The sequence below is a fragment of the Taudactylus pleione genome, unplaced genomic scaffold (assembly GCF_031769625.1).
Source record: "Taudactylus pleione unplaced genomic scaffold, aTauple2 ptg001153l, whole genome shotgun sequence".
Taxonomy (NCBI): Eukaryota; Metazoa; Chordata; class Amphibia; order Anura; family Myobatrachidae; genus Taudactylus; species Taudactylus pleione.
Window position 1 is genome coordinate 562,077 of NW_028285554.1, and position 23,850 is coordinate 585,926.

The following is a 23,850-nucleotide window of genomic DNA, read 5'->3' on the forward strand; positions in this document are numbered from 1 at the left end:
TCACGTTTGTAGTTCAGTCAGACTGGTCAACTCAACGATTTTCATTAAGTTAATATGCAAAAATTGTTTGTAGTTCATAAAAATCGTTCGTTTACTAAAGTTGTTCATTTACTATGTTCATTTAAATGTAATGATTTTAGTTAATTTTTTCAAGGTAGAAAATCGTTTACTAAAATCGTTCATTAACTCAATCGTTGTGTGTGTATGCAGCTTAAGTATTAAGCTTGGAGTTAGGGTTAGGCACAAGGGGGAAGGTCAGAGATAGGCTGCGAGGAGGGAGGGTTAGGCTGCAAGGAGTGTTAGGGTTAGGCTGCTTACCTACATGCGTAGGGATGCCGCTGTTGGTATTCTGACTGCCAGCATCCCGACTGAGTTGTACCCAACCCCAAAAAAGAGGCAGGTGATTTGAGAGGACTGAAAGTCCCCTATTTGCCACCTACAGACCTGTAGAAGTACTTGTTTCAAACTATGTGCGATAACCTGACTATAACCTCTAAGGTCCAGGGATGAAGGAGATTTCCCCCATCCTGAGTCACTCTAATTTGAACGATGACAATTATTATGTTTTCCAGAATTCTGCCTCTCGCAGACATACAGTAGGTGCAGCTTCATTTGAAAGAGAAGAGCCCTTTCTTTCAAATTATGTGCTGCACTAATAGTTATTTTCTGGTGATCAATACATTACACGTACTGAAAAAAGTAAAGTGTTAATCGTCGGTAGGAGTGGGAATTCAAATAAAAACAACGGTCCCTGTAGTAGGTTTTCTAAATTACATAATATGGGCTACCATATTATTGCAACTCATTGCATGCATTTCACAAGATGGTGAAAAATCGCAAAAAAAGTAAATATTGCCGGAAACAGGGTAAGTATGGTAGCCGATAGGCAGTATGTAGCGCCAACACACACTTGTTGGTTCAATTACAAAACTTTTTTTTTTTTAAATGGTATAATTTCTGTGGGTACTGAATAAATACATTTCTGATATTAATTTTGCAATGTGACCAAGCCAACAAGTGCAAAAATAGGCTCAGCACAGGGGAGAGAAAATTCACAGCATCAAAAAGGTTAAAAGCACAGACATTCTGTAACTCCCAGCAACAAACATGGATCCTTGTATGTTACACTAATGGAAGCAAATGTCTGATTATTATGTTTATGGATTAAAGCACAATTTTGTCATTTGCATAATGTCAATAATAATCCTTATCAAGTATAATTATTTTTAAGTATATGTGCTCTGTAGATTGTAAGAGTGTCTGTTTGATAACACCAAGCCCTATTTCTTTGTTCCCAAATTGTTGAGCACTAAAGACTATGAAGGTACTCTATAAATAATATTAAGTAACATTTTCCATAGTAGGCATATTATGGGCCCTATCCAATTAGCCCTGAACACTGTTCGGGCGCTAATAGATCCCCGCGATCGGCGAAAAACGGGGATTTTTCGCCGATAATCCCCGATATTTTTTTTCTCCCTATCCTATTAATTTAGGCAAATAAATAGAATAGTTTGCCCGTTAACACACAGGAGCCGTGATAATCTTGCGGCCCTATGTGTTCTCGCCTTTTTTTGGGCGAAAAAACGTCACTTATCGTGGATTATTTTATGGGACACATCAGGTCCCGAAAAAAAAACCCTGATAAGTGCCGTTGTCAGGCAAACTTCGGGGCTAATTGGATAGCCCCGAGCGAGCCCTGGACGAGCTAATTAGCCACGGTAATTTACCGCAGCTAATTGGATATGGCCCTATAGGGTAAGCTCACACTATTTCACATGGGAAAAACACAGCTTTTGCCAATAATATTCATTAATAGGACACATTTCCTTAACAATGTCTATTTATTTCCTAGCCAATTTACATTTCCTGATAAGGTAATGGATTGTTTTTGCAATTACTTTTTTTTTTTTTACAAAGCTTTGGTAAATTCAAAATATGGCAAATGTTTCTAGGAATTATACAAACAATGAGTATAGCTAGAAAACAAATAAAAGCATTATTTCTGCACTATATGCCTCCCTTTCCACCTCAAATAAACTGGTCAGGTGCATGAAGACAAAGCTGGAATGAAACCTGTAAACTGAAGCTGGAATTCAGAAAATCTTATTCAAATTCAAAAATGTAAATATTTATTTTATTTAAAAAAAAAAAATACAAAAATGCTTTCAATAGCCCTGGGCAATCTAGAAAATCTGTTGACCTGATGGGACCCCTACAACAAACAGTTGAGCTAATATGAAAAAGCACCTTATAACATCCAATAATATACATGTAACTGCTGTAATAAAACTTGAGGGGTTTGAATAGTTCCTGGTTAGCAAATCACGTAGAAGCATTTGTCAATATGAATGTCCACTTCATATTCTCTTCATGTTCTGCATAAAAGATAGCTGGTATGCAAGGGGAGAAAGGCTTCCATTATAATTTCCAACTCTATCTAAATGACCTTTAACGGAAACATATTACAAGAGCTTTTAGATATATATTTTACTAACATGCATGCGAAATGGCATAACATGTATTACATACTAGATTAAATGCATGTCATTATTAAACAATTTAATATTTGATAGCTAACCTTATATTTAAATTTATTACCTAATAAGTTTGTATTTGTACAGATGTACCGTTCAAAAATAAAACACAAGTGCAATTTTCTGTATAGTATCTATGTTTCAAGTGAGTATATTATGTGTACTGACGTCAAATGAAAAGAATAAAGATTAACCCCACCCCCCCCAAAAAAAAAGAAAATCGCAAAGCATACATTGCCATAAGAGGCAGACAAGAAGGTAGAATTTTTCAAATGACTACATTAATTTAACTAAGTCTCCCTCTAGTGGATAAAGATTACATGGCAACAGAGTGATACATATTTGTAAAATAACTCAAATTCTACAGTATCGCTTTTAAAAAAAAGATGATTATACAGTACACTTGAAGGCATGGGCAGGGGCAGAGTTAGGAAGAAAGGCTGTCGGTTATTAAGCCTGGATGTAGGAAACAGTCTGATTAGTCCAAAGAATGTAACTTAAAAGTGTTTATAACAATTGTAACAGCACCTCCTCAGTCTTGAGCACTTCTTCAACACAAGGGACAAGCACAGGGACGTGTGGTGTGAAAGATGTGCCGAGTCCGATGCTGTTAAAGAAGACGTCCTACTGCCATGGTGAGGAAATCATCATAGCTGAGCTTGGCATTGCCGGATCGCTCTGTATCCTTATCCCGAAATGCTTCAGTCATACTCTGCAGTTTGGTACAAACCTGTATAAAGTGGTCTAGCTGCAAAGTTGGGTTGTTAGACCGTGGGGAATACAGGGACATTATATGCTGCACAAACTGTGGGCTGAGCTTGTATCCCATCTGTAAGAGAGCTAATGAGAGGAGCATGGTTACAGGCTGCAGATAAGAATCATACAGATATGAACAATACACCCATCAAAGAGGGGAGTGTGTATACAAATTCAAAAAGTCAGGGAGTGTAAAAAGAATGACTGAGTGATAATAGGATTTATGCAGTTATAGGAACTTGATTATATTGAATTCCTGTAGCTTGCTTAGAATTTTTTTTTAATATGTAAAATGTTATATTTTCTTGGGCATGTACACTATAAGAATATACGTATGACAAAACGTCACTAGGAATAAGGCTCAGTTCAATCACTTCAATGGAAAGACATGAGGCACACACGTAATTGAAAAATAAAGAGAGAACTTGTAACATTTTGTGTTGTAAGGCATATGCAGTATAATGCACTTAGGTCATATTAGTTTACCCATACCCAATGAATCAGAGAATCCAGCTTGCTTTTACTACTCCTGACCATGAGTAACCACAGAGATGCTCAAAGTCCTAGCACAGACAATGTGCCACATCCTCACCTGTGTTACTCAGATTTGTGCTGGCTAAGCAAATTCGGACATTCAAAATAAAAGAGCAATCGGATTATTATTAAACTTTATTTATAGTTATTTATGTGTGGTCCGCAACGCCGCACAGAGGGCAAACAATAAGACAGTACACGGTAAAGAGTACAAAACAGTAAACAGTACATTACAGTAAAAACAAATAACACTACAACTCGCAACACAGCTATGGAAGCAAGTGGTACAATGGAACGTATAACTGTACCCAATAGTGTGGGCACAACGGAATGCAGTTTGCCGCTGGTCTATATCCCGACAGGAAAAGCCCAAGGGGGGACTTAATATAGGCATTGAAATTCCAACGTCTATCTTAATCCCGACGCTGGAACGCCGACAGCCTGAACGAGGCAAGTCCGGGGCGTCCTTAAAGTTAGCCGCGGGGGGTAGGTTTAGGGAGTGTAGCGGGGTTAGGTTAGGCACCCCTAGGGAGGAGTGTTAGGGTTAGGCACCCCTGGGGACAGGTTAGGCACCCCACCCAAGAGGTTAGGTTTAGGGTGCGGCAAGTGGGGGTTGGTTTAGGCACCACCCAGGGGAAGACTTAGGGTTAGGCACCACCCTGGAAGTTTTAGGGTTAGGCACCCCTAAGGGAGGGTTAGGGTACTTACCAGCCGGTGTCGGGATCTCCTCCTGTCGGGCTTCTCCAGTCGGAATTTGTACCAACAAACAGCCGCCTGTATTTCATATCGGTCCCGGCACAACTAACAGATTTAGAGCCTTTATACGAGATGGGAGGGCAGCTAAGCAGTGGTGCCTGGGGGCAGTGAGCCCAAGGAGGTGGTATAGTGTGTAGCTGGTGTGCAAGACTAGTAGGTAACGAGAACAGGAGGGAGGAGGACCCTGCTCATAGAAGCTTACATTCTAAAAGGGAGAAGGAGGAGAGAGAGATAGAGATAAACAGAGGGCACAGGGAGTGAGTCAGTGTAATGGGACCTGAGGGCAGGAAGTGAGGGGGGGGAATATGGAGGAGTCAGGAGGGTGAGGTAGGCTATGTGGTGGATGGATATGCTTGTATGAGCAGGTAAGATTTCAGCGCTCGTTTGAAGCTATGCAAGCAGGGAGATAGTCTGATAAGGGGCAGCACGGGAGAAGTCTTAGATTCAGGACTGAGATGTGGTAATGATGAAAATAGGGGAGGGGGGAAAAAAAAAAAAAGGGGGGGGGGGATTCTCGCTCAGGAACTATAGTGTACTGTATATAGTCCATATATACAAGTAATGATTTATATAATAATGCAAAAAAGCAGTCCACGAAATAAATCAGAATTAGAGCTGCACCCAGAGTTATATATTGATATGACACAAAGCAGCAAAAGATGCAAAACTCTTGGTAAAGGGGCACACTCCAAACAGTATATTACTTATGACATAAAATGTACCTTTTATTAAAGATTCAAGTAAAATAGAGCTTAGTGGACTGTGTAACTAATTGTGAACACAGTAAAATGTAGATATTCTGATAATCAGCAAATAGTTATACATAAATCTGTGGCTTCAATTTTCTCTCTACCAAAAGTTGTTTTCTTTCCTTTGCTGCTTAGCGAGATTTGGGCGCGGGGAGTGATGCAAGCAATGTGGAGTGTAAAGGGGAGAAGACGATGGTTAGAGAGTGGGAAGGGGGAGTTGGAGAAGTCAGAGAGCACATAGCTGGAATAAGACAAGTCAGGAGAGTGACCAAAATAGCAGGTAAAGGAAAAGGTCCATTGCAAGAAGCCAAAGAGCACAAAAAAGGCAAAAAGTTTGAAAGACACTGGGTCAGTGGGGTTGTCAATGGGGATGTTAATGTTATCTAGGATGATGGGTGCATTGCAGGAGGCAGTGTCAGTGGAAGAAAGCCAGGTTTAACAGATAGCAAGAATGTTAAGAGAATAGGATATGAAATATTACAAATCAGTATTTCTACATTTACTACACTATGTAGACAAAAGAGATTGGACACCCCCGCGCAAGCGAAATGCATACCATTACACACTAGTTCCAAATAGCCACTAATGTAGTGAGGCCCATGAACTTGCAGTTCTACGGAAACAAATGTTTTTATTAGGACTATAATGCCACCTGTCAGGTTTCCAGGGCGGCGCTGGACTGGTATACAAAGAATTTGGTAACCCGGATGGACTGGCCAGCTCAAAGTCCAGAGAGACTGGTGCATTCTAGGCTGTCTCGACCTTTTTCAGTGTCAGAGTTGATCACTGAACTTAAGGGGGAAAACATACCACCTGCTGTTGTCCTGGAACTTGCGGACAGTTTGCCAAGAAGGGAATCTACAGTAATCTCTGCACGAGGTGGACCTACAAAGTACTGACGTCAATAAATTCTCACTGATCTATTTGCTGTCAATGTCCAATCACTTTTGTCTACATAGTGTATTTGAGACAGGAGACTAAAGTAAATACAATAAGGCAAAAGGCTGAAGTTCTTGCCAAAAAGGCAATTGGTTAAATAAAGGGATGATTTCAACTAAACTGTATTATTTACCTTGGTACAATTCTGCATGGCTAATACAGCCAGACCTATCTCGGTCATATTGCTGGAATAGGTGCCTCCACTGCTGAAGGTATGTCCACAGTCCAGAAAACCCATGAAGATCGATCCGGCCAGATTGACTTTTGTCAAACATATCTACAAAAAAGAACCAAAAATATATTGCTAGGAACCATGGTATGATATTCACATAAAGAAATAAAAACAATAAATGTAAGTGCTAATGAAAACAGCAGGATGTGGAAGATTGTTCCACCTCTCTCCATGATGATGACTACATTCACATTAGACTGTTGTATGCTAGCCATACATGTACGATTCCCCATTCTGCCGACACTAATCAAAAACGTTGGACCTGCGAACATTGATGATCCGCCAGCAGACAGGGGAAAACTGCATGTTAAAAATCCCCAACTTGCCTACTCCAATAATTTTTTGATCAGGACCGGCAAATCAAGGATTTCCAACATGTTGGATTTTCCCGACCCCAGCAGAACAGGGAATTGGGGCAATGCATTGCAGATGTAAGGGCTCCATTAAATCCATTCTATAGAAATTGTACAAGAACTAAATGGTGCTTCAGAATTAAATAAAAAGTATACTAAAGAACTAATTACATCTTACACAATGCATAATGTTTAAATTGACTGAATAAAAGGGCATAGAATCTAAACCTCACTAGTGACTTACAACCTGCAGATATAATGATTATTTATTTTCGTTTAAATTGCTGCTTTTCCATCATTACATAAATAAAGACAACATTACTGTAGCATGGTCTGAGATAATCTGTCCACACAGTCAGATTTATCATCATTCTAAATTTATAATACATGGAGTCACATAGAGGGTTTCCCTTTCTCCCAGTGTAAAACTCGGGTACTATACTTTGTAGCAATCATGAGCATAAAAAAAAGGGGATATATGTCATCTCATTAAGATAGTGGCAAATAAGTAACTAAAGGACCCATACACGGTGCGATATAGCAGCCGATCCGATGGATTGGAACAATATCGCTGCTATATCGTTCCGTGTGTGGGGATGATATCGGCCAGTGCGCGCTCCCGTGGGATCATACATCGCTCCTCCTAATCTTTCTGCATCTTCAGTTGATCTGGGGGAGCGATGTACAATCCCATGCAGCGCTATGCAGGAGGGGGAGGGTGGTTCCGGCATATCGGCTGGTCGGCCACCCCATCGCTCTGTGTGTAGGGACCACCCGATATGTCGGCCATCGGATGGGCCATTGCGTTGCATGGTGCCTATTGCACAGTGTATGGGGGCTTTCAGTGTGGCTTTAGCCAAATCACACACAGATTTTCACATGACATTATATAATATAAAAAGTCTAAATTAATTAATAATATTATAGTAAATTTATAAATATATAGATATTTACATTAGTACAATACTGGAATAGTAGATATATTTTTTCACATACTTGGACAAGTGGGATATACACATGAAAAAGAAAGTACACCCTCTGTGTTTTACATATCAGCATATCTAGTTATAACCTAGTTCTATAATAATAGCAATCTAGTCTCATATGATAAATATTAGAATATTAGATAAGAAATTTTACTTTACTACACGACTTATTCAGCAATAAATGTTCTTAAAACGTTTGCGTAGGTTTCCGCCGGGAGCTTCAATTTTCTCCTGCATTCCAAAGACATTCCAGTAGGTTACTATTAGTGTGCGCGCTAGTAATAGCACCATTATCAAGGTATACATTTATTTGGAACTATATGATATAGAGCAGTGTTTCCCAACCTCGGTCCTCAAGGCACACTAACAGTCCAGGTTTTTGTGATATCCATGCCTGAGCACAGATGGTTATATCAAAATAACTAAGGTGCTAATTAAGACACCTGTGCTTAACTGTGGCTATCCTTAAAACCTGGACTGTTAGTGTGCCTTGAGGACCGTGGTTGGGAACCCCTGATATAGAGGATGGCGATAGCTTCTATTTTCCTTGGAGGCTGCAGTATTTTGTTTGTGAGCGCTGGTAAGCACCACTTGAAAACTGTGCTAGCAATAGACATTGGTGTTATATTTAAATAAAAGTAAATAATATTTTGAACCAGGTGCAGCTAGTCAAATGCATTATTTAATCATTAGAAAGTTCTGTCACCTTTACATAAAAAGCAGAAACTGAGACAGCTTGGCCTGGAGCATGTAGGTTTGCATTTACACTATGCCAAAGAGAAGACACAGCTGTAGTGATCCCAGAGACAAAATTGAAACTACTCAATCTGGAAAGGGTTATAAAGACTATATATAAACTTCAAGACTATCATTCTACAGCAGGGGTTCCCAACCACCAACAGTTCAGGTTTTAAATATAGCCATAATTGAGCACAGGTGTCTTAATTAGTACCTCAGTTATTTTGATTTTATCATCTGTGCTCAAGCATGGAAAGAAAGTACTAAAACCTGGACTGTTAAGCCCCCATACATCAGCAATTGTGCAATTCTACAATCGATTGAAAAATGGAAATATTTTTATGCACAATCAATTGTAAATTGCACAATTGCTGATGTATGGGGGTCTTTAGTGTGCCTTGAGGACCGAGGTTGGGAAATACTGTTCTACAGTGATAAAAAGAGTTTAGATGATTTACAATCGAGAACAATGGAGACAGTTGCCAATCTTGCCAGTCGGTGAATTTAGCAAAGTCATCTAAAGATCAAACCATGTAGTACTACAGGATTTACTAGCTTTTGTCTACAATCAGAAACATACTGAAGAGAAGGGACTTTTCCTCTCAACCATTCATTAAAAGCCATACTTGTTCAAAGAAAACATGGTATTATAAAGTACGTTTGCAATACAAAACACAAGAATTCTGGAAATATGTCCTTTGGACAGCTGAGACCAAAGTAGAGTTGCTTCGTCAATAAACAATGTTGGTGAAAACCAAACACCACATGTACCTGACACCAAGAGGAAGGGATGATTATATGGGGTGTTCTGGAGCTACAAGACCTGCAGGCTGCACAATCATTGTCCATCATGAACTCCTATTTACAACTGGGTATTTTACAGGAAAATATGTCATCTGTCTGACAAGTGACATCTGATTAGCTGAAATTGGATCATGCAACAGGACGTTAATCATAAGTACACCAGAAACATTACAACCAAATAGCTGAAAAATAAAAGAATAAAGGTTTTATGCTGGCCATACACTAGTGCGCTTTCAGGCCGATTGCCCGATTTGCGACGCGTCCTGTGATGAATCGTGTGGAAATCGTGTAGTTTCTAAGGTAGGATACGATCTGATGCGTGCTCCCGCTGCTCTTAAAACGTATCGTAGCCCATCATATCTATTGTGATCGTATGCCAATCGTGCCATGTATTTGCACACGCGACACCGTGTGTCCGACCGCTGTCATTGCAGTGACATTTGGAAGAATGACGAGTTTTTCAGCAGGCACACGATCGATCGTAAAGCGAGATCGTTTATACATTGTGTGTCCAAAGTGCGTTCAGGACTGCCAGAGAGCTGCCGGAATGTTCAAGTGAAATCGTAAGATGAATCTTATATTATGCTGGTCGTACTAGTGTATGGCCAGCATTAGAATGGCCAAATCAAAGTCCAGACTTTAACCTCATTGATATGCTGATGCAGGACCTTAAGAGGGTTAATCCAATGCCCTCAACCATCAATGAACAAAAGCAGTAATGAGGGGTTGGGTACGAGGTCCCGAAGGTAAGGATGCCGATGGTGAGAATACAGACAGCGACATCCCGACAGTCAGAATCCCAACAGATTTTTGTAAGTATTATAACCCTTGCCCTAACCCTCCCCTCCCGCAGCCTAACCCTAACCCTCCCCCTAGTGCCTAACCGTAAGCCTCCCAACCCTAATACTTACCTCCTCAATCTGTTGGTGTTCTGACAGTCGGGATGCCACTGTCGGCATTGTGACAGTCGCCATCCTGACTGCATCCCGTAAGGAGGAGTGAGCAACAGTTCCTCCACTAGGAGTTTGAGAAATTGATAGATTCACAAAAAACAAATACTTCAAGTAATTGCTGCTAATAGTGGGTCTAATAACCTCACATGTGGGCTACTTCATGTCACTTAAGATTTTGCTGAAAACTGAGAAGCAAAATCACATCACATGAGGTTAGCTTTAATCAAACTTTAGGACTTGATGCTCACAGGATGTTTTTTATAACTATATGCTGATATGTAAACACACAGATTTAAAAGATGTACTTTCTTTGTCACATGACTATATTTTTCACTTGTTCACAAACTTTTCCAAAAAAACATTCTCTTAGTTTCTGTTACTGCAAACACGCATACCCAATTGGTACTTAAATTGAAGTTATTTTTCCTAGTTGTGTTTCCAGTAAAATTTCCTCATGCGAATTTGTTTGTTTTATGCAAATTTTATTGTTCCATTTCTAGTGCTTTAGATTAATGCGTTGCCTTTAACTTTGTGAGAATGTCATTTGGACTTTGGGATGCAAATATCTATGTTTTTATTTTTTGTAAAGTAGTATTTCATTGTTCACTCAACTATTCTGAATAACAATACTCGTACATTCCAGAGTACCCCCATAATCATACAGATTGATATTTTTTTCTAAAACATACAGTAATCATATTGCACAACAAAACAATACTGAACTAATAAAATTACCTTACACCATTACCTTAGCATTGATGGTGTTTTCCAACATAACCAATATGAATAAATAAGAAATCAATGAGCTCCCAGGAAAGAAAACTGTTCAGAAGTAAAATATTTACAGTTTGGAAATTTAATATTTAAAAGAGATTAGTAGAGAGAAACTGCCACATGTAATGGAAAAACAGTTACGCATAATTTTAATAAACACAACATCTTTGTTAGCCCCAAAGACTTACTCATCATCATTATACATGTTTCATCATTAAATGTTGACCAGTTGGAATTGACCAGTGCTTGTTTGAGCTCTTTTAAGGTTATGTAACCACTTCTGTCAGTGTCAACCGTCTGGAACCAAGAGAAAGCTTCAGAGTCTACTCCAGGGGGTATATTGCCTGTTGGAAATAACACACCATGATAGAAAATAATTCCAGGAAACATAAAACGCCGCTCATAGTGCAATGTTAAACACGCATATAACCACCATCTCACGGAACTAGTTGCTCCAAACTTACCAGAAGGACCTCTTTGTCCATATTGGCTTTGCTGTTGACCCCAATAAGGGTTGGATCCAGATGCCTGATAAGGTCCACCTGGAGCATGGCCTCCATAGCTCCCACCTGGACCCCCTGGTGCAGTACCACCTGGCATGGGCTGCCCATAGCCACTTCCCGAAGATGGCGAACCATACGGTGCTCCAGGTGTAGGAGCACCATAGGCAGGCTGGCCAGGATGACCACTTCCTCCATACTGCTGTCCAGCATAATAGCCCCCTTGAGGAGCACCGGGTGTATGTCCTGCAGAGCCAGGATAACCCTGAAAAAGCAAGACAACATCACCAAGCCAATGTGAAAAAGTGGTAAGAGTTTTGTAAATACTCAGATCTAATCAACTGAAACCTGTTTGTTATGTATACAAACTGAGACTTGAAGAGCATCTTTGTACTATTTACTACAAGTTTCATCCAAAACATATAATATTCTTGGATCTGCAAACATGATTTTACAATATTTTTCAACATATGTTCATTAACTTAACCAACCTTTTTTTCATTCTAACATTACTGTATATATAATTGGGTTTGGTGGGTCAGGTTTCCATTTAAGATTTCTAGTAGTGTTTTAGAGGGTAAAACAGTTACATATTTTTCAAAAATAGCCTAAGGACCATATTCAATATGGGACAAAAAGTTCGTTATTGGCGATAATTTTTTACCGATGACGTCATTTTCGCCTATTTCAATTGTCCCCGTATTCAATTACATTGACATTTCGCCTGTGCGAAAAGTCAATGTAAAAAAACGGGGATAATTTTTCGCCAGCCTTTAGCTGGCAGAAAAAGTTTAGAATTGGGGTTTAGGGGTACAGGCTTAAAAAAAAAATAGCCTGCACCCCTGGGAATGGCCCCTAAAAAGGTGTAAAAAAAAAAAAAAAAAGTAAAAAAAGAATGAAAATGTGTAAAAATAAATAAATAGGGACACCCCAAAAAATGTACTTTCATTTTGGGGTAAAAAAAAAAAAAAGGGGGCCAAACTTTTAAAGTACCGAAATTAATTTAAGAGGGGTTCCCAAGTGGGCGGCATGTGCTTTACAGAATTTATTCTTCATCCCTTCTTCATAGCTGCAATTATGCACCTGCTGTGGCTATTACAAACCCCGACTTCCTTCAGCAGGCAAAAATGGGGGTACCCATAGTGATCCCCCATGTTTAGACATCTTTAGGGGGTCCCAGGAACAATTCCCGAAAATTCCTGATTTTCGGCAAAACTTACCTTTCTGCCAGCTCCTGGTTTCGTTGATTCCTAATTGAATACGGGGATAAAGCGGGCACGCGCCCGATACTTTATCCCCGGAAAACCTGCGATGTGGAGCGAGAAGTCCAGCACGGATTTTTCGCTCACATATTGAATACCCCCCTAAGTAAAGATGAAAACAACTAAAGAGTCTTGCAACTACATTTCCAAACTATTCAAATTTGAGAAATGATGGAAGAATACAGATCTGAGGAGAAAAAAAGGGCATTTCTCTTAAATATTTGTTTTAAAAACTTTTTGTTCAGTGCAGTGCATACATGAGTTACATACGTGCTCCTTAATACTGGTGAAATACCTCAGAGTCATGTTTTCATCATTTCCCTCCTTAGGAGCAGGTAGACTAATTATTCTTTGTTAAAATAGTTACTCATTTACCACTTCAACTACTGCAACCTCCTCCTATATGGCATTCACCTGCTTAACTGTCTTTTCTTCAATCAATCTCAAAGTCTTAAATCCCTCTCTCGCCGCTCCACTCAGCAGATCCCTACACAGGCTCCCTATATCCTTCAGAATTAAATCACCCCTTTATAAATATCAAGCCTCAAAATACTCTCGCTTAGGCCCTCTTAGATCCACCTCTCCTCCTATGAATTTATCTATCACTCATGCCTACAACACTTCTCGCATGCCACTAGTCTCCTATGGAATTGTCTACCAGACTTGATCATGCATTTCCACAGCCTTCAAATCTTTAACAATTTTCTGTAAACCCATTTCTTTACTATACCCTAATCCAGGAGCGGCCAGACTTTTGGACTCTGATCTACTTTTAAAGCTAAAACCCTTTTGTGATCCGAGCCCGAATCCCGAAAAAGATCCCGCAAGTCTCTTTTTGCAATTCCGGCACTTAAGGATCTTTCTGGCTCTCTCCAGTACAACCCCCTTAAATTTAACTCTATTTTTAGGGACTATTATACCCCCTTATCCCCACTTCCAAATATCTTTCTTCCTGTGCTTTACCTCAGACTGATTCTGTTACTGCTGCAGATCTTGGTCTTCCCATAACTGAAGAAGTAGTAATTAATGCCCTTAAAACCCAGAAACCCTCAAAAGCGCCAGGTGACTTCCCTTTTCCTACTATAAGACCTTTCAAGGTTCTCTCATTTCCAACGTTACGACCTCCTTTAATCATATCCTTGAGGGCAGCTTTTTTCCTCCAGATACCACTAGAGCCAAGATTACGGTTATCCCAAAGCCAGGTAAAGACCCCCCAACTTGTAACTAATTATCGTCCAATTATCCCTTTTAAATACTGACCTTAAACTTTTCGCTAAAATTCTAGCAAATAGATTAAACCCTATTCTCCCTTTTCTCATCCACCCAGATCAGGTGGGCTTTGTACCTACCCACCAAGCACTTGATAATACTAGACAAAAGGTGGACTTAATCCACCACGCCAATACCCTTAGGCTCCCCTCTCTCCTTCTTGCCCTTGATGCCGAGAAGGCCTTCAATAGGGTTTCTTGGTCTTTTATGACCAACACTCTACTTGGCTTTAAAGGCAATTTTCTCTAGGCCATTAGAATTTTCTACTTCAATCCTTCCACTTCTGTCTTAGCAGGGGGCCTTCTCTCAGACCCCTTTCCTATCTCAAATGGCACTAGGCAGGGGAGTCCACTCTCCCCACTTATCTTCGCCTTGATTATCGAGCCCCTAGCCTGCAGGATCCGAGCGAATACAGACATCTCTCGCATCTCTATTGGCAACTGTTCATACAAACACTCACACTCACCAACCCCCTGATCTCTCTTCCAAACCTCTTTCAGGAATTATCTCTATATGGCTGCTTCTCTGATTACAAGGTAAACCACAATAAATCTGAAGCTCTGCCCCTCCATATCCCAAGTTCATCCCTGGACCTCCACCGACTTAATTTTAACTTTGCTTGGAGGACAGAATATTAAATATCTTGGAATTAATCTCACAAAATCTTATTACAGTCCAGTATTCTCCCCAGGTTGTATTCTGCGGGCGCATCGCCTGGCAGAAACAGCCCACCACCCGGCACTTTCCCCCCCACCTCATTCCCGGTCACCCTCCGCTTCCTGATGTGGAACGCTGGCCTCTGAAGCGACCGGAGGCTAAAGAAGCCTCCGATCGCTTCAAAGGCCAGCATTCCCAGTGATGCACTGCGCAGGTGACGTCATGATGTGAGGAGCCTACCCTGCGCGCCTGCTAGATCAACTCAGAGCGAGGCAGTGGGAGTGGGAGCGCCGAGCATGTTCAGATAAGTTCTGGACTGGGGCCAGCCTGGGGACACTGCATAAAGGGCCAGCCTGGGGACACTACTTCAGCCTGGGGGCACTGCATAAGGGCAAAACAAAACTACAGGGGCAATGCATAAAGGTGAAAACTATAGGGGGCACTGTATAAAGGGCACAAATACAGGGGGCACTACATAATGGGCACTTTTGACTGACAACCAGTATGTGTGTATATATAGGTGTGAGTGTGTATATAGGTGTGTCTGTGTATGTACAGAGTATGTGTGTATATAGGTGTGTCTGTGTATGTACAGTACACGTGTATATAGGTGTGTCTGTGTATGTACAGTGTGTGTATATATAGGTGTGAGTCTGTGTATGTATGTATGTAGCGTTCCCGCTAGGCTGTTTTAGCGGGGCGCGGCGCCCTGCCCTCTTTCTGGAAGGCAAAAAGCGCCCTGCCCTAACAGCCTGCGGGAACTGTCTTCACCCGCGGGTCGCAGTGTCCCGCGGGTGAAGAAATGTGCGGTGACCCGGTCACCGCCGGAGAATAGTAAGTGCCGGAGCTAGAGTGAACACTATGTATGTATGTATGGAATAGGATTGAAATACCGGCGGCTGTTTAGCCAAATTCCAACTGCGGGAATCTCGAAGGCTGAAGATACCAACAGGAAAGGTAAGTACCCTAACCCCTCTCCCTCCCTAACCCTCCCTTTGTGGTACCTAACCCTAAAAATATCGGGGTGGTGCCTATCCCTAAGTCCCCCCGGGAGTGCCTAAACCTAACCTCCCCCTCCCCACACTCTAAACCTAACCCTCATGGGGGGTGCCTCTCCCTAACATCCCCCCCAGTGGTTCCTAACGCTAACCCCCCTCTCCCATCCCTAACCTTCCCTGGGGGGTCCAAGCCCTAAGTCCCCACAGGACATGCCGAAACCTAACCACCCCCCGCACGCGATTGCTGCGGGGAGCAGGGGTGGTAAGATCAATCTTTGCCTAGGGCGCCTAGACACCTTGCACTGGCCCTTTCTATAGTAACACATTCCTCACCCTCACCTCTATAGTAACACATTCCTCACCCTCACCTGTGTAGTAACACATTCCCCTCACGCCTCTTTAGTAACACATTCCCCCTCCCTCGTCCGAGTTGTAACACATTCAACATTCCCCTCCCTCACACCTGTATTAACACATTACCCTCACTCACACCTGTAGTAACTGATTCCCCTCCCTCACCTCTGTAGTAACACATTAGCCCAGTTCATCCATGTAGTAACACATTACCCTCCACCACTTCTGTAGTAACACATTACCCCTGCTAACCTCATTTGTGTAGTAACATTCCCCTCCCTCACCTCTGTAGTAACATATTACCACTGCTCACCCCTGTAGTAACAATTCCCCTCCCTCACCTCTGTAGTAACACAATACCCCCACTAACCCTTGTAGTAACACCCTGCCCTGCCTCGCCCCATAGTAACACATTTTACATTCCCCTCCCATACCTGTAGTAACACATTCACTTCCCTCACCTCTATAGTAACACATTCCCCTCTATCATCTGTGTAGTAACACATTCCCCGTCACTCGCCCGTGTTGTAACACATTCAACATTCTCCTCCCTCACACCTGTATTAATACATTCCCCTCTGTCACCTCTGTAGTAACACATTACCCCCGCTAACCCCTGTAGTAACACATTCCCCCCTCACCCCATAACACATTTGACATTCTCCTCCCTCACCTGAGTAGTAACACATCTCCCTCCCTCACCTGTGTATTAACACATTACCCTCCCATACTTGTATAGTAACATTTCCTTCCCATACCTCTGTAGTAACACATTCCCTTTCCTCACCTCTATAGTAACACATTTCCCTCCCTCAGCTGTGTAACACATTCCCCACCCTCTTCTGTGTAGTAACATATTCCCCTCCCTCACCTCTATAGTAACATTCCTCACCCTTATCTGTGTAGTAACACATTCCCCTCACTGCTGTTGTAATAAATTTTCTTCTCCTCTCTGTAGTAACACATTCCCCTCCCTCACTTACTAACCCTTGTAGTAACACATTCCTCTCCCTCACCTCTGGAGTAACACATTCCCTTCGCTCACTATTCAAACAGGGGAGCCACACCAACTGCCAGTAATGTTTGGCAGCACTTGAGATGACAGTTGGCGTTTGAATTCTGAACTGTGCTACAGCCAGGATGAGACAGTCAGGCAGGACATTGCACAGGGGGAGGAAACATTTTAACCCATTTCACCCCCTTAGGAGTCGAATTTTGAAAAATCCCTTCTTAGTGGGCACCTACGTCATGGAAGAAATATACTCCCTGATTTTCATGTTTCTAGGTCCATGGGTTTGCCATTGATGAGTCAGTGAGGACATCGGATTTTATATTATATAGATAGAACAACATTAATCACGTCTACTATTGTACAAATCTACTTTGTTTCCAAGGACACCAGGCATTACCATGGCTGACTCTCTCCTTACACTGTCACAGGCACTTTAGACGTCTGCATGGGACACAAGTCACCTGGTATAACGCATTATAGTTGGAGCAGAATAGCGCTGAGAGGCCAGGCAGGCAATCCTCCCAATCCGGGATAATGTAGGACTTCCACTGAAGAAATATATTCATGTAAGCCAGCACTGAGAGGAAACCCCCGTGTGGGGTTAGTGCTGCTGGTCTCCCCTCCCTGTACATGACAGTAAGGAGGCTCTTCCTGGGTCTCCCTCTATAGCTCTGTCTCCCGCCCAGCAGCCACACTGACACTACCTAATACACCGGCTCTGTTCCTGCCAGTACCCTGCCCATAGGAGCGGAGCCCCCTCACCTGGCCGTAGTGATAGCTAGCCATTCCCCGCTCTCCTGGCCGCACACTCGCTGCTCGCGTTAGCAGATGACAGGTTAGGGAAGGAGCGGTGTGGGACTGTGGGTAGATCCACTTGTGCTACTAGGAAGTGGCCACAGAACGAAGTCTCCCTCTCGATGCTCTCGTACTCTGTGTGATGACATAATAACCGCCTAGTTACGACGTTACTGCTCTGTCCCGCTCAGAGGCGCCATTTTCCCTGAGATAAAGTCCTAACGTTTTAGTGCAACTGGTCTTCAGGAAAATGGCTGCTACCACGTTCCTAATAATCGTTCGCGGCGCATTGATTTAGCTTTAAACGGCCCCAGGTCTGCGCCTATGTTTGGAGCTCAGGGGAAGCGGAAGTAGAGTCGTCTCTGCGTCTCAGCCACACACGCTGTCCGGGGACTGGAAAGGAAAGGAAAGCGAGGAGGCTGCCGCTGTGCTGCGGTCTGTGTGTGTGTGAGACTCCCGGCAGCGCACCATGGTCCGGAAGCTGAAGTATCACGAGCAGAAGCTGCTGAAGAAGACAGACTTCATCAACTGGGAGGTGGACAACAACGTCCGGGAGGTGAAGGTGCTGCGGAAGTTCCGGCTGTCCCGTCGGGAGGACTACACCGTCTACAACAAGCTGAGCCGGGGGGTGCGGGAGCTGGCGCGCAGGGTCTCCGAGCTGGACGAGAAGGAGCCGTTCCGGGTGCAGAGCACCGCCCGGCTGCTGGAGAAGCTCTACGCCCTGGGCCTGATCCCCACCCGGCAGAATCTGCAGCTGTGTGACACGGTCTCCGCCTCTTCCTTCTGCCGGCGGCGGCTGCCCAGCATCGTGGTGAAGCTCCGGATGGCCCAGAACCTGAAGACCGCCATCACGTTTATCGAGCAGGGGCACATCCGTGTGGGGCCCGAGGTGATCACTGACCCGGCCTTCCTGGTGACCCGCAGCATGGAGGACTTCGTCACCTGGGTGGACTCATCCAAGATCCGGCAGCACGTCATGGAGTACAACGAGGAGAGGGATGACTTTGACCTTGGTGTGTAGCGCTGGGCTCAGTCTCCCCTCTAGTACTGGTCTGGAGCCCTCCTGATCCCCGGCTGTGAGGAACCATGTGGTGTAACGCAGAGCCCTGTCTGCACGGTCACCTGTAGCGGCACACTCCGACCTGCCTCCCCCTGCTGGGAAGAACTCTCTGCTCCTGAGGAGCTGGCTAATGGCTTCTTATTCTGCATCTCACATATAGTTTGTAATTAAATAAAAAAAAAAAAACTGACATTCATACTAATTGCTTTAGATAATTTACTTCCGAATTATTCTACAAGGGTCATAGTGTTAATCCGATGTGCAGATTAAATAGGTGGAGATGAGTCCTAGATGCTGGAACAAGTTATTTATTTCTTAAAAATAAAATAGTGTTACATAGAGAAAATGCACATCAAACTATACATACACCAGCAGATTATGACATTAGTGTTCATAGTAACTGTGCAACCATTGACCATTGCAACAATTTGTTAGACCTTGCGTTTTCCTGGCGTAAAGGTGAAGTATAAACTTTGCCAGTAAAACTTTAAAGCCGTTTTTAGACTAGTCCAATTACACTGGTAAACAAAGACTGTCGCAGGGTGCCTTAGGTGGTATATATGTATTTTCTATACTGATATTAGAAATGGTCTTTAGAATTTTTCGATTACCCATAGCTTTAAACATTACACCCTCTTTAAACATATACATTGTGATATATTACCCATTTATAGAGCGTTTAGGGAGGTCTTCTTTTCTTCAGTGAAATGCCGTTTTCTTTTATTATACTGTTCTGGAAAGATTAGTATAGGTTGAGCAGGGTGTAGAATAATAAAAATTTGAGTCACACTCTGCTGGATGACGCACTTTGGACATGAGTGATGACTAAGCAAGTAAACCTTTCTAGCTAAGGGGTTGTTGTATACAGTAGTGACTAGAATGGAGAAGTGAACCAGAGGAGAAGTTGCCCATAGCAACCAGTCCGCTTTGAAATAAACTTATCAAGTACAGTTTATAAAATAATAGGTAGGAGATGATTGGTTGCTATTGGCAACTTCTCCACTAGTGCACTTCAACATTCTTTGTTTGATAAATAAACCCCTAATGCCCCTTTCAGATCACTAATGGTGGGTCGCACCCGGGATTTGTGCCCGCGTCGATCCGTGGTGCGAACCGGCTGAGACCCCTTTTCTTACTGGTGGGTCGATTACATCACTGCCATCACGGGGTGAGCTGGCGTTTGGGAAATGATCTAATCTCCAAGCGCTTGGCTCTCCCTATGCAGTGAACAGGACCCGGGTCGCTTCCTCCCGGGTTACCCGTTCACACCGCATCGCGAGCCGAGTTGAACTTGTGTTCAACCCTGCTCGCTACCAGTGTTGAAATGTCTGGTCGCTCGACTGATTATTTCAACTGGTCCCTTTCACACTGCGCAGTAACCCGGGTTGCTGCGTATTCATGTGCAGTAACTCTGGTTATTTGATGGCAGTGTGAAAGGGGGTATAAGTCGCCATTCATCGCTAGTTGATGGTCAGAGATCATTCTATAATCATTTAATGCTGTGTTTCTCTGTCATAAGTTGATATTTATATAGTTCAATTTATATTTTTATAGTGTTTAGAATAGCAAGTCGCGCAATGGCTAGAAATTAACCATCCGGGCTCTTCTTGCTACATTTGTGGTGAGGTAACATTTACATTTCAGAAATGTTTAACTCCTCTCATGAAGTGTTATGAGCTTTACTTTGGATGCAAAGTTGGAGATCAAGATAAAAATTGGTCCCCTCTTTTTGTTGTATCATTTGTGTCAGACTCCTCACTGGTTGGTCAGGGGGTTCTCGGCACATGAATTTAGTTATTCCAATCTTTGAAGACCATGGGATGTAATGTCTTTGACAATTGATTTCTTGGACTTGCAGCTGGATTGTTTTCAAGCAAATCTTGGAGTAGTCCGCGATGAACATGGTGAATGGTTCCACCAGGATATTTCCGGACAGTAATGGAAAAGCAGTATCAGGGCATGTGGAGTCCATATGCTTATTGACCATTGATGGACCCTTAAAAGGGATGCTCCTGAGGCAAAATACAGCAGAAAATCCTATACTTTTACAATTTAAGTGAGTTAATAGTTTACTATATGTATTGTTAATAAACATAATATTGTAAACTTTTAATTGAGTGTCACTGAAAATCCTTACGTGATAGCGACATCTACAACAGTGTTCGAATTCAGCACAGAAAATACTATTAGTCACCCATATTCACTCTTGTGACAACACTGGTTAACAAATGTTTTACTTTTATCTGTCCAGCACTTATCAGATACATTTCCAGATGTCTGCTAATGGTTACTAACTTTGACAAATAAACACTATCCATTATCCTACACTGTGCCACATATCTGAAACAATGTACCAAAGTTTGTTAAATCTACTTCTTGACTAAGCTATTTTAAAATGGCAGTCTTCTTTTCATATTATACATAGGGGTCAATCCAATTAGGGGAAATTGCCATTGGAAAGGCCTAGAAATGCTGGCAACGGCACTGCAATTCACCCCCCTTTTGGCCTGATCTCGCCCCATGGCCGCGGCCCTATGCGAACAGAAATGTGCGGGTACGGCGGTGCCGTAAGTGCGGCATACAGCTGTGCTTACTTTGGGTGCGAGGATCTCTCACCTAATTGGATTAACCCCATACAGTAATTATAATGCATAGTTTTACTTTTCTGTAAGCAGAATAAATGTATTTTGTGTTCCCAGAGCGTGCTTGATATAAGGAGGTAACACTTTTTTTGTTTTAATATCAAGCATGCACACATAAGCAGCTTTCAGATCCCCAGTGTTTTGATGTGGAAATTTGAAAGCTGCTAACATCTGATATCACTGAGAATTTGGCTGCATGTGGAGAGCTTAAAGCATTTAATGTAAGCATGTGGAAACGTGTACTGTTGGCACTGATATGGGCAGAGTTCTAGTACACACTCAACGATCTCCTAAGTCAGAAACAGCCCAGTACTTAACCAGTGGGCTGGTTCATTTAGCACAAGGCTTGACAAATCCCAGGGGCCAGGTAGCCATGGATACCAGATTTTGCTGCCTGGCTACCGGATTTTGCAGTGAGAGGAAGTAGATCCCCATCAGCCCCCGCAGAGATTCGTGCCTATAATATTGCAGCATTCATTTCATGCACAGGAGTGCATGTGCTGAGTGTCGTCTGTGGTGACTGCTGTGCCTGTGTCCATCCTGACCTGCGCTGACTCCTCCTGTCCTGCTCTGACCCATGATGTCTGTCTCAGTCTACGCTGATCCTCCTATATGTCCCGGCTGTCTACTGTCTCGTATCTATGGCTGCATAGAGCTCCCCGGTAATAGGGTCTATGCATGACCAGGGATTGCGGAGCGGGTTCAGAGGGATAGTGGTGTGACCACGAGGGGAGTGGGGTTCTGTTGTACTTTCTGGCATCATTGTTTTATATGAAATGTAGTCAGTTATTACTGGAGGGTGGGGGGTGGAGCAGGGGAGCTGTGCAGAGCAGTGAGGGGGCCTCCATGTTACTATATCCATTCAACTGTGACCATTTTGTGGACTAGTATAGTGTGTATAACAGTTGCATAACGCACAAAGCTGTGCTCCTCCTGTAATTTTTTGGGGGGACAGTGGTCTGGCTCCTATACTTTTATCCTGGCTCCTAGATTTTAGAAAAATGTGTCAAGCCCTGAATTAGCAGTAGCGTGTATGTACAGCTGTATTCCCAGTTATGCATGGAGCGGAACATATAGATGACGAGCTGGTGACTGTTGGTAGTGGCGCAGGATACAAGCGGTGAATAGTGTGTGGAATGCAGTATATCGCAGGGTCTTACAGAGCTCAGTGGAACACGTCTGTGCTCCACTGTGGCGTGCTAACAATGACAAGATGACGCCATGCATGCGCAGAAGACCAGACAGTTGCCATCTTGATATGTATTTGATGCCTCCCTGGAGGAGCATCATGGAGACTGCGCAGTAGTGCTCTGCAGTCTTTGCAGTTTTTTGAATTTCAGTTTAGTCTTAAGCTAGGTACACACTACCCGACTACCTTTTGAATGGGATCAAGAAGACTGTACCGATATAACGCGTGCAGCACATGCTATATTGTTCACCCAATCAAAAGCATTTAAAAACGCTCTTGCATACACACTATCCAATTATCAGGCCGATCAGCCATTTATCAGCTGATCGGCCTGATAATTAGGTAGTGTGTACCTATCTTGAGATTACCTTTTCTTGAGAATTTATCTAGCCAGTAATGAGAGGTGGGGAATTACATTGAAACAAGCAAAATATAGGTGCTTCAGTGATGGCGGTGAGGTAAATGGCTGGGAAGGCATTTTGCTAGTATCAGAGCCAGATTTACAGATACATATATGAACCTGAGGGATCATGTGGGCATTATACAAAGGTGCAGCAGTATATAGTTCTGGATATTTGGTGTGTAAAGGTCAGGGATGAGTGGAAACGGTAGACTGGAAGCAGTGCCTCACCTGCCATACACTTTTTTCTTGTTTTGACTTTAAAAACGATTAGAATAATACAAAGAACATATAATATTTTCTTTAAATTTTTCTTACAATCTTTATAGTCAAAACTCTGGAGTATACCTAAGTATGACAGGAAAGGCTCTGCCTCACCTGACCTCACATCAGTCCTGTAGGATTGTTTTACTTCTTTATATACAATGCAGGTCAAAGGAAGTGAATGTGGTGCACAAAATTGCAGGATTCCAGTTAGTCAATGGAGTCCTAGCAGCTCTTTAGTTTCTCACAACTTTTTTTTTTGTTCCGTAAAGGATTATTCCATGAAAAGTGGACCAGGGGTCTCCACCAGGCCATCTCCAATGTTTATACAATTTTA

At 42.6% G+C, this 23,850-nt stretch overlaps 2 protein-coding genes across 2 annotated transcripts; one reads left to right on the forward strand and one right to left on the reverse strand.

Annotated features, from left to right (window-relative positions):
* Positions 1–1,825: 1,825 nt before the first annotated feature.
* On the reverse strand, positions 1,826–18,277 carry PEF1 (penta-EF-hand domain containing 1). The gene is made up of 5 exons (XM_088462134.1): positions 17,926–18,277; positions 11,576–11,876; positions 11,300–11,455; positions 6,405–6,548; positions 1,826–3,377 (listed from the first exon to the last, which is right to left on the reverse strand). Exons 1-5 carry the CDS (start codon positions 17,947–17,949, stop codon positions 3,148–3,150), a joined length of 855 nt encoding a protein of 284 aa, XP_088318260.1. The 5' UTR covers positions 17,950–18,277; the 3' UTR covers positions 1,826–3,147.
* On the forward strand, positions 18,276–21,129 carry IMP3 (IMP U3 small nucleolar ribonucleoprotein 3). Its single transcript, XM_088462135.1, has one exon. The coding sequence runs from the start codon at positions 18,428–18,430 to the stop codon at positions 18,977–18,979; it is 552 nt and encodes a 183-aa protein (XP_088318261.1). The 5' UTR covers positions 18,276–18,427; the 3' UTR covers positions 18,980–21,129.
* Positions 21,130–23,850: the final 2,721 nt, after the last annotated feature.

Excerpts from the sequence above, each read along its gene's own strand:
- PEF1 (XM_088462134.1), bottom strand. The coding sequence starts at position 17,949 with ATGGCTAGCTATCACTACGGCCAG. Across the intron at positions 11,877-17,925 it reads CTAGCTATCACTACGGCCAG|GGTTATCCTGGCTCTGCAGG; the intron begins GTGAGGGGGCTC and ends TTGCTTTTTCAG. Across the intron at positions 11,456-11,575 it reads TGGACAAAGAGGTCCTTCTG|GCAATATACCCCCTGGAGTA; the intron begins GTAAGTTTGGAG and ends TATTTCCAACAG.
- IMP3 (XM_088462135.1), top strand. The coding sequence starts at position 18,428 with ATGGTCCGGAAGCTGAAGTATCACGAGCAGAAGCTGCTGAAGAAGACA.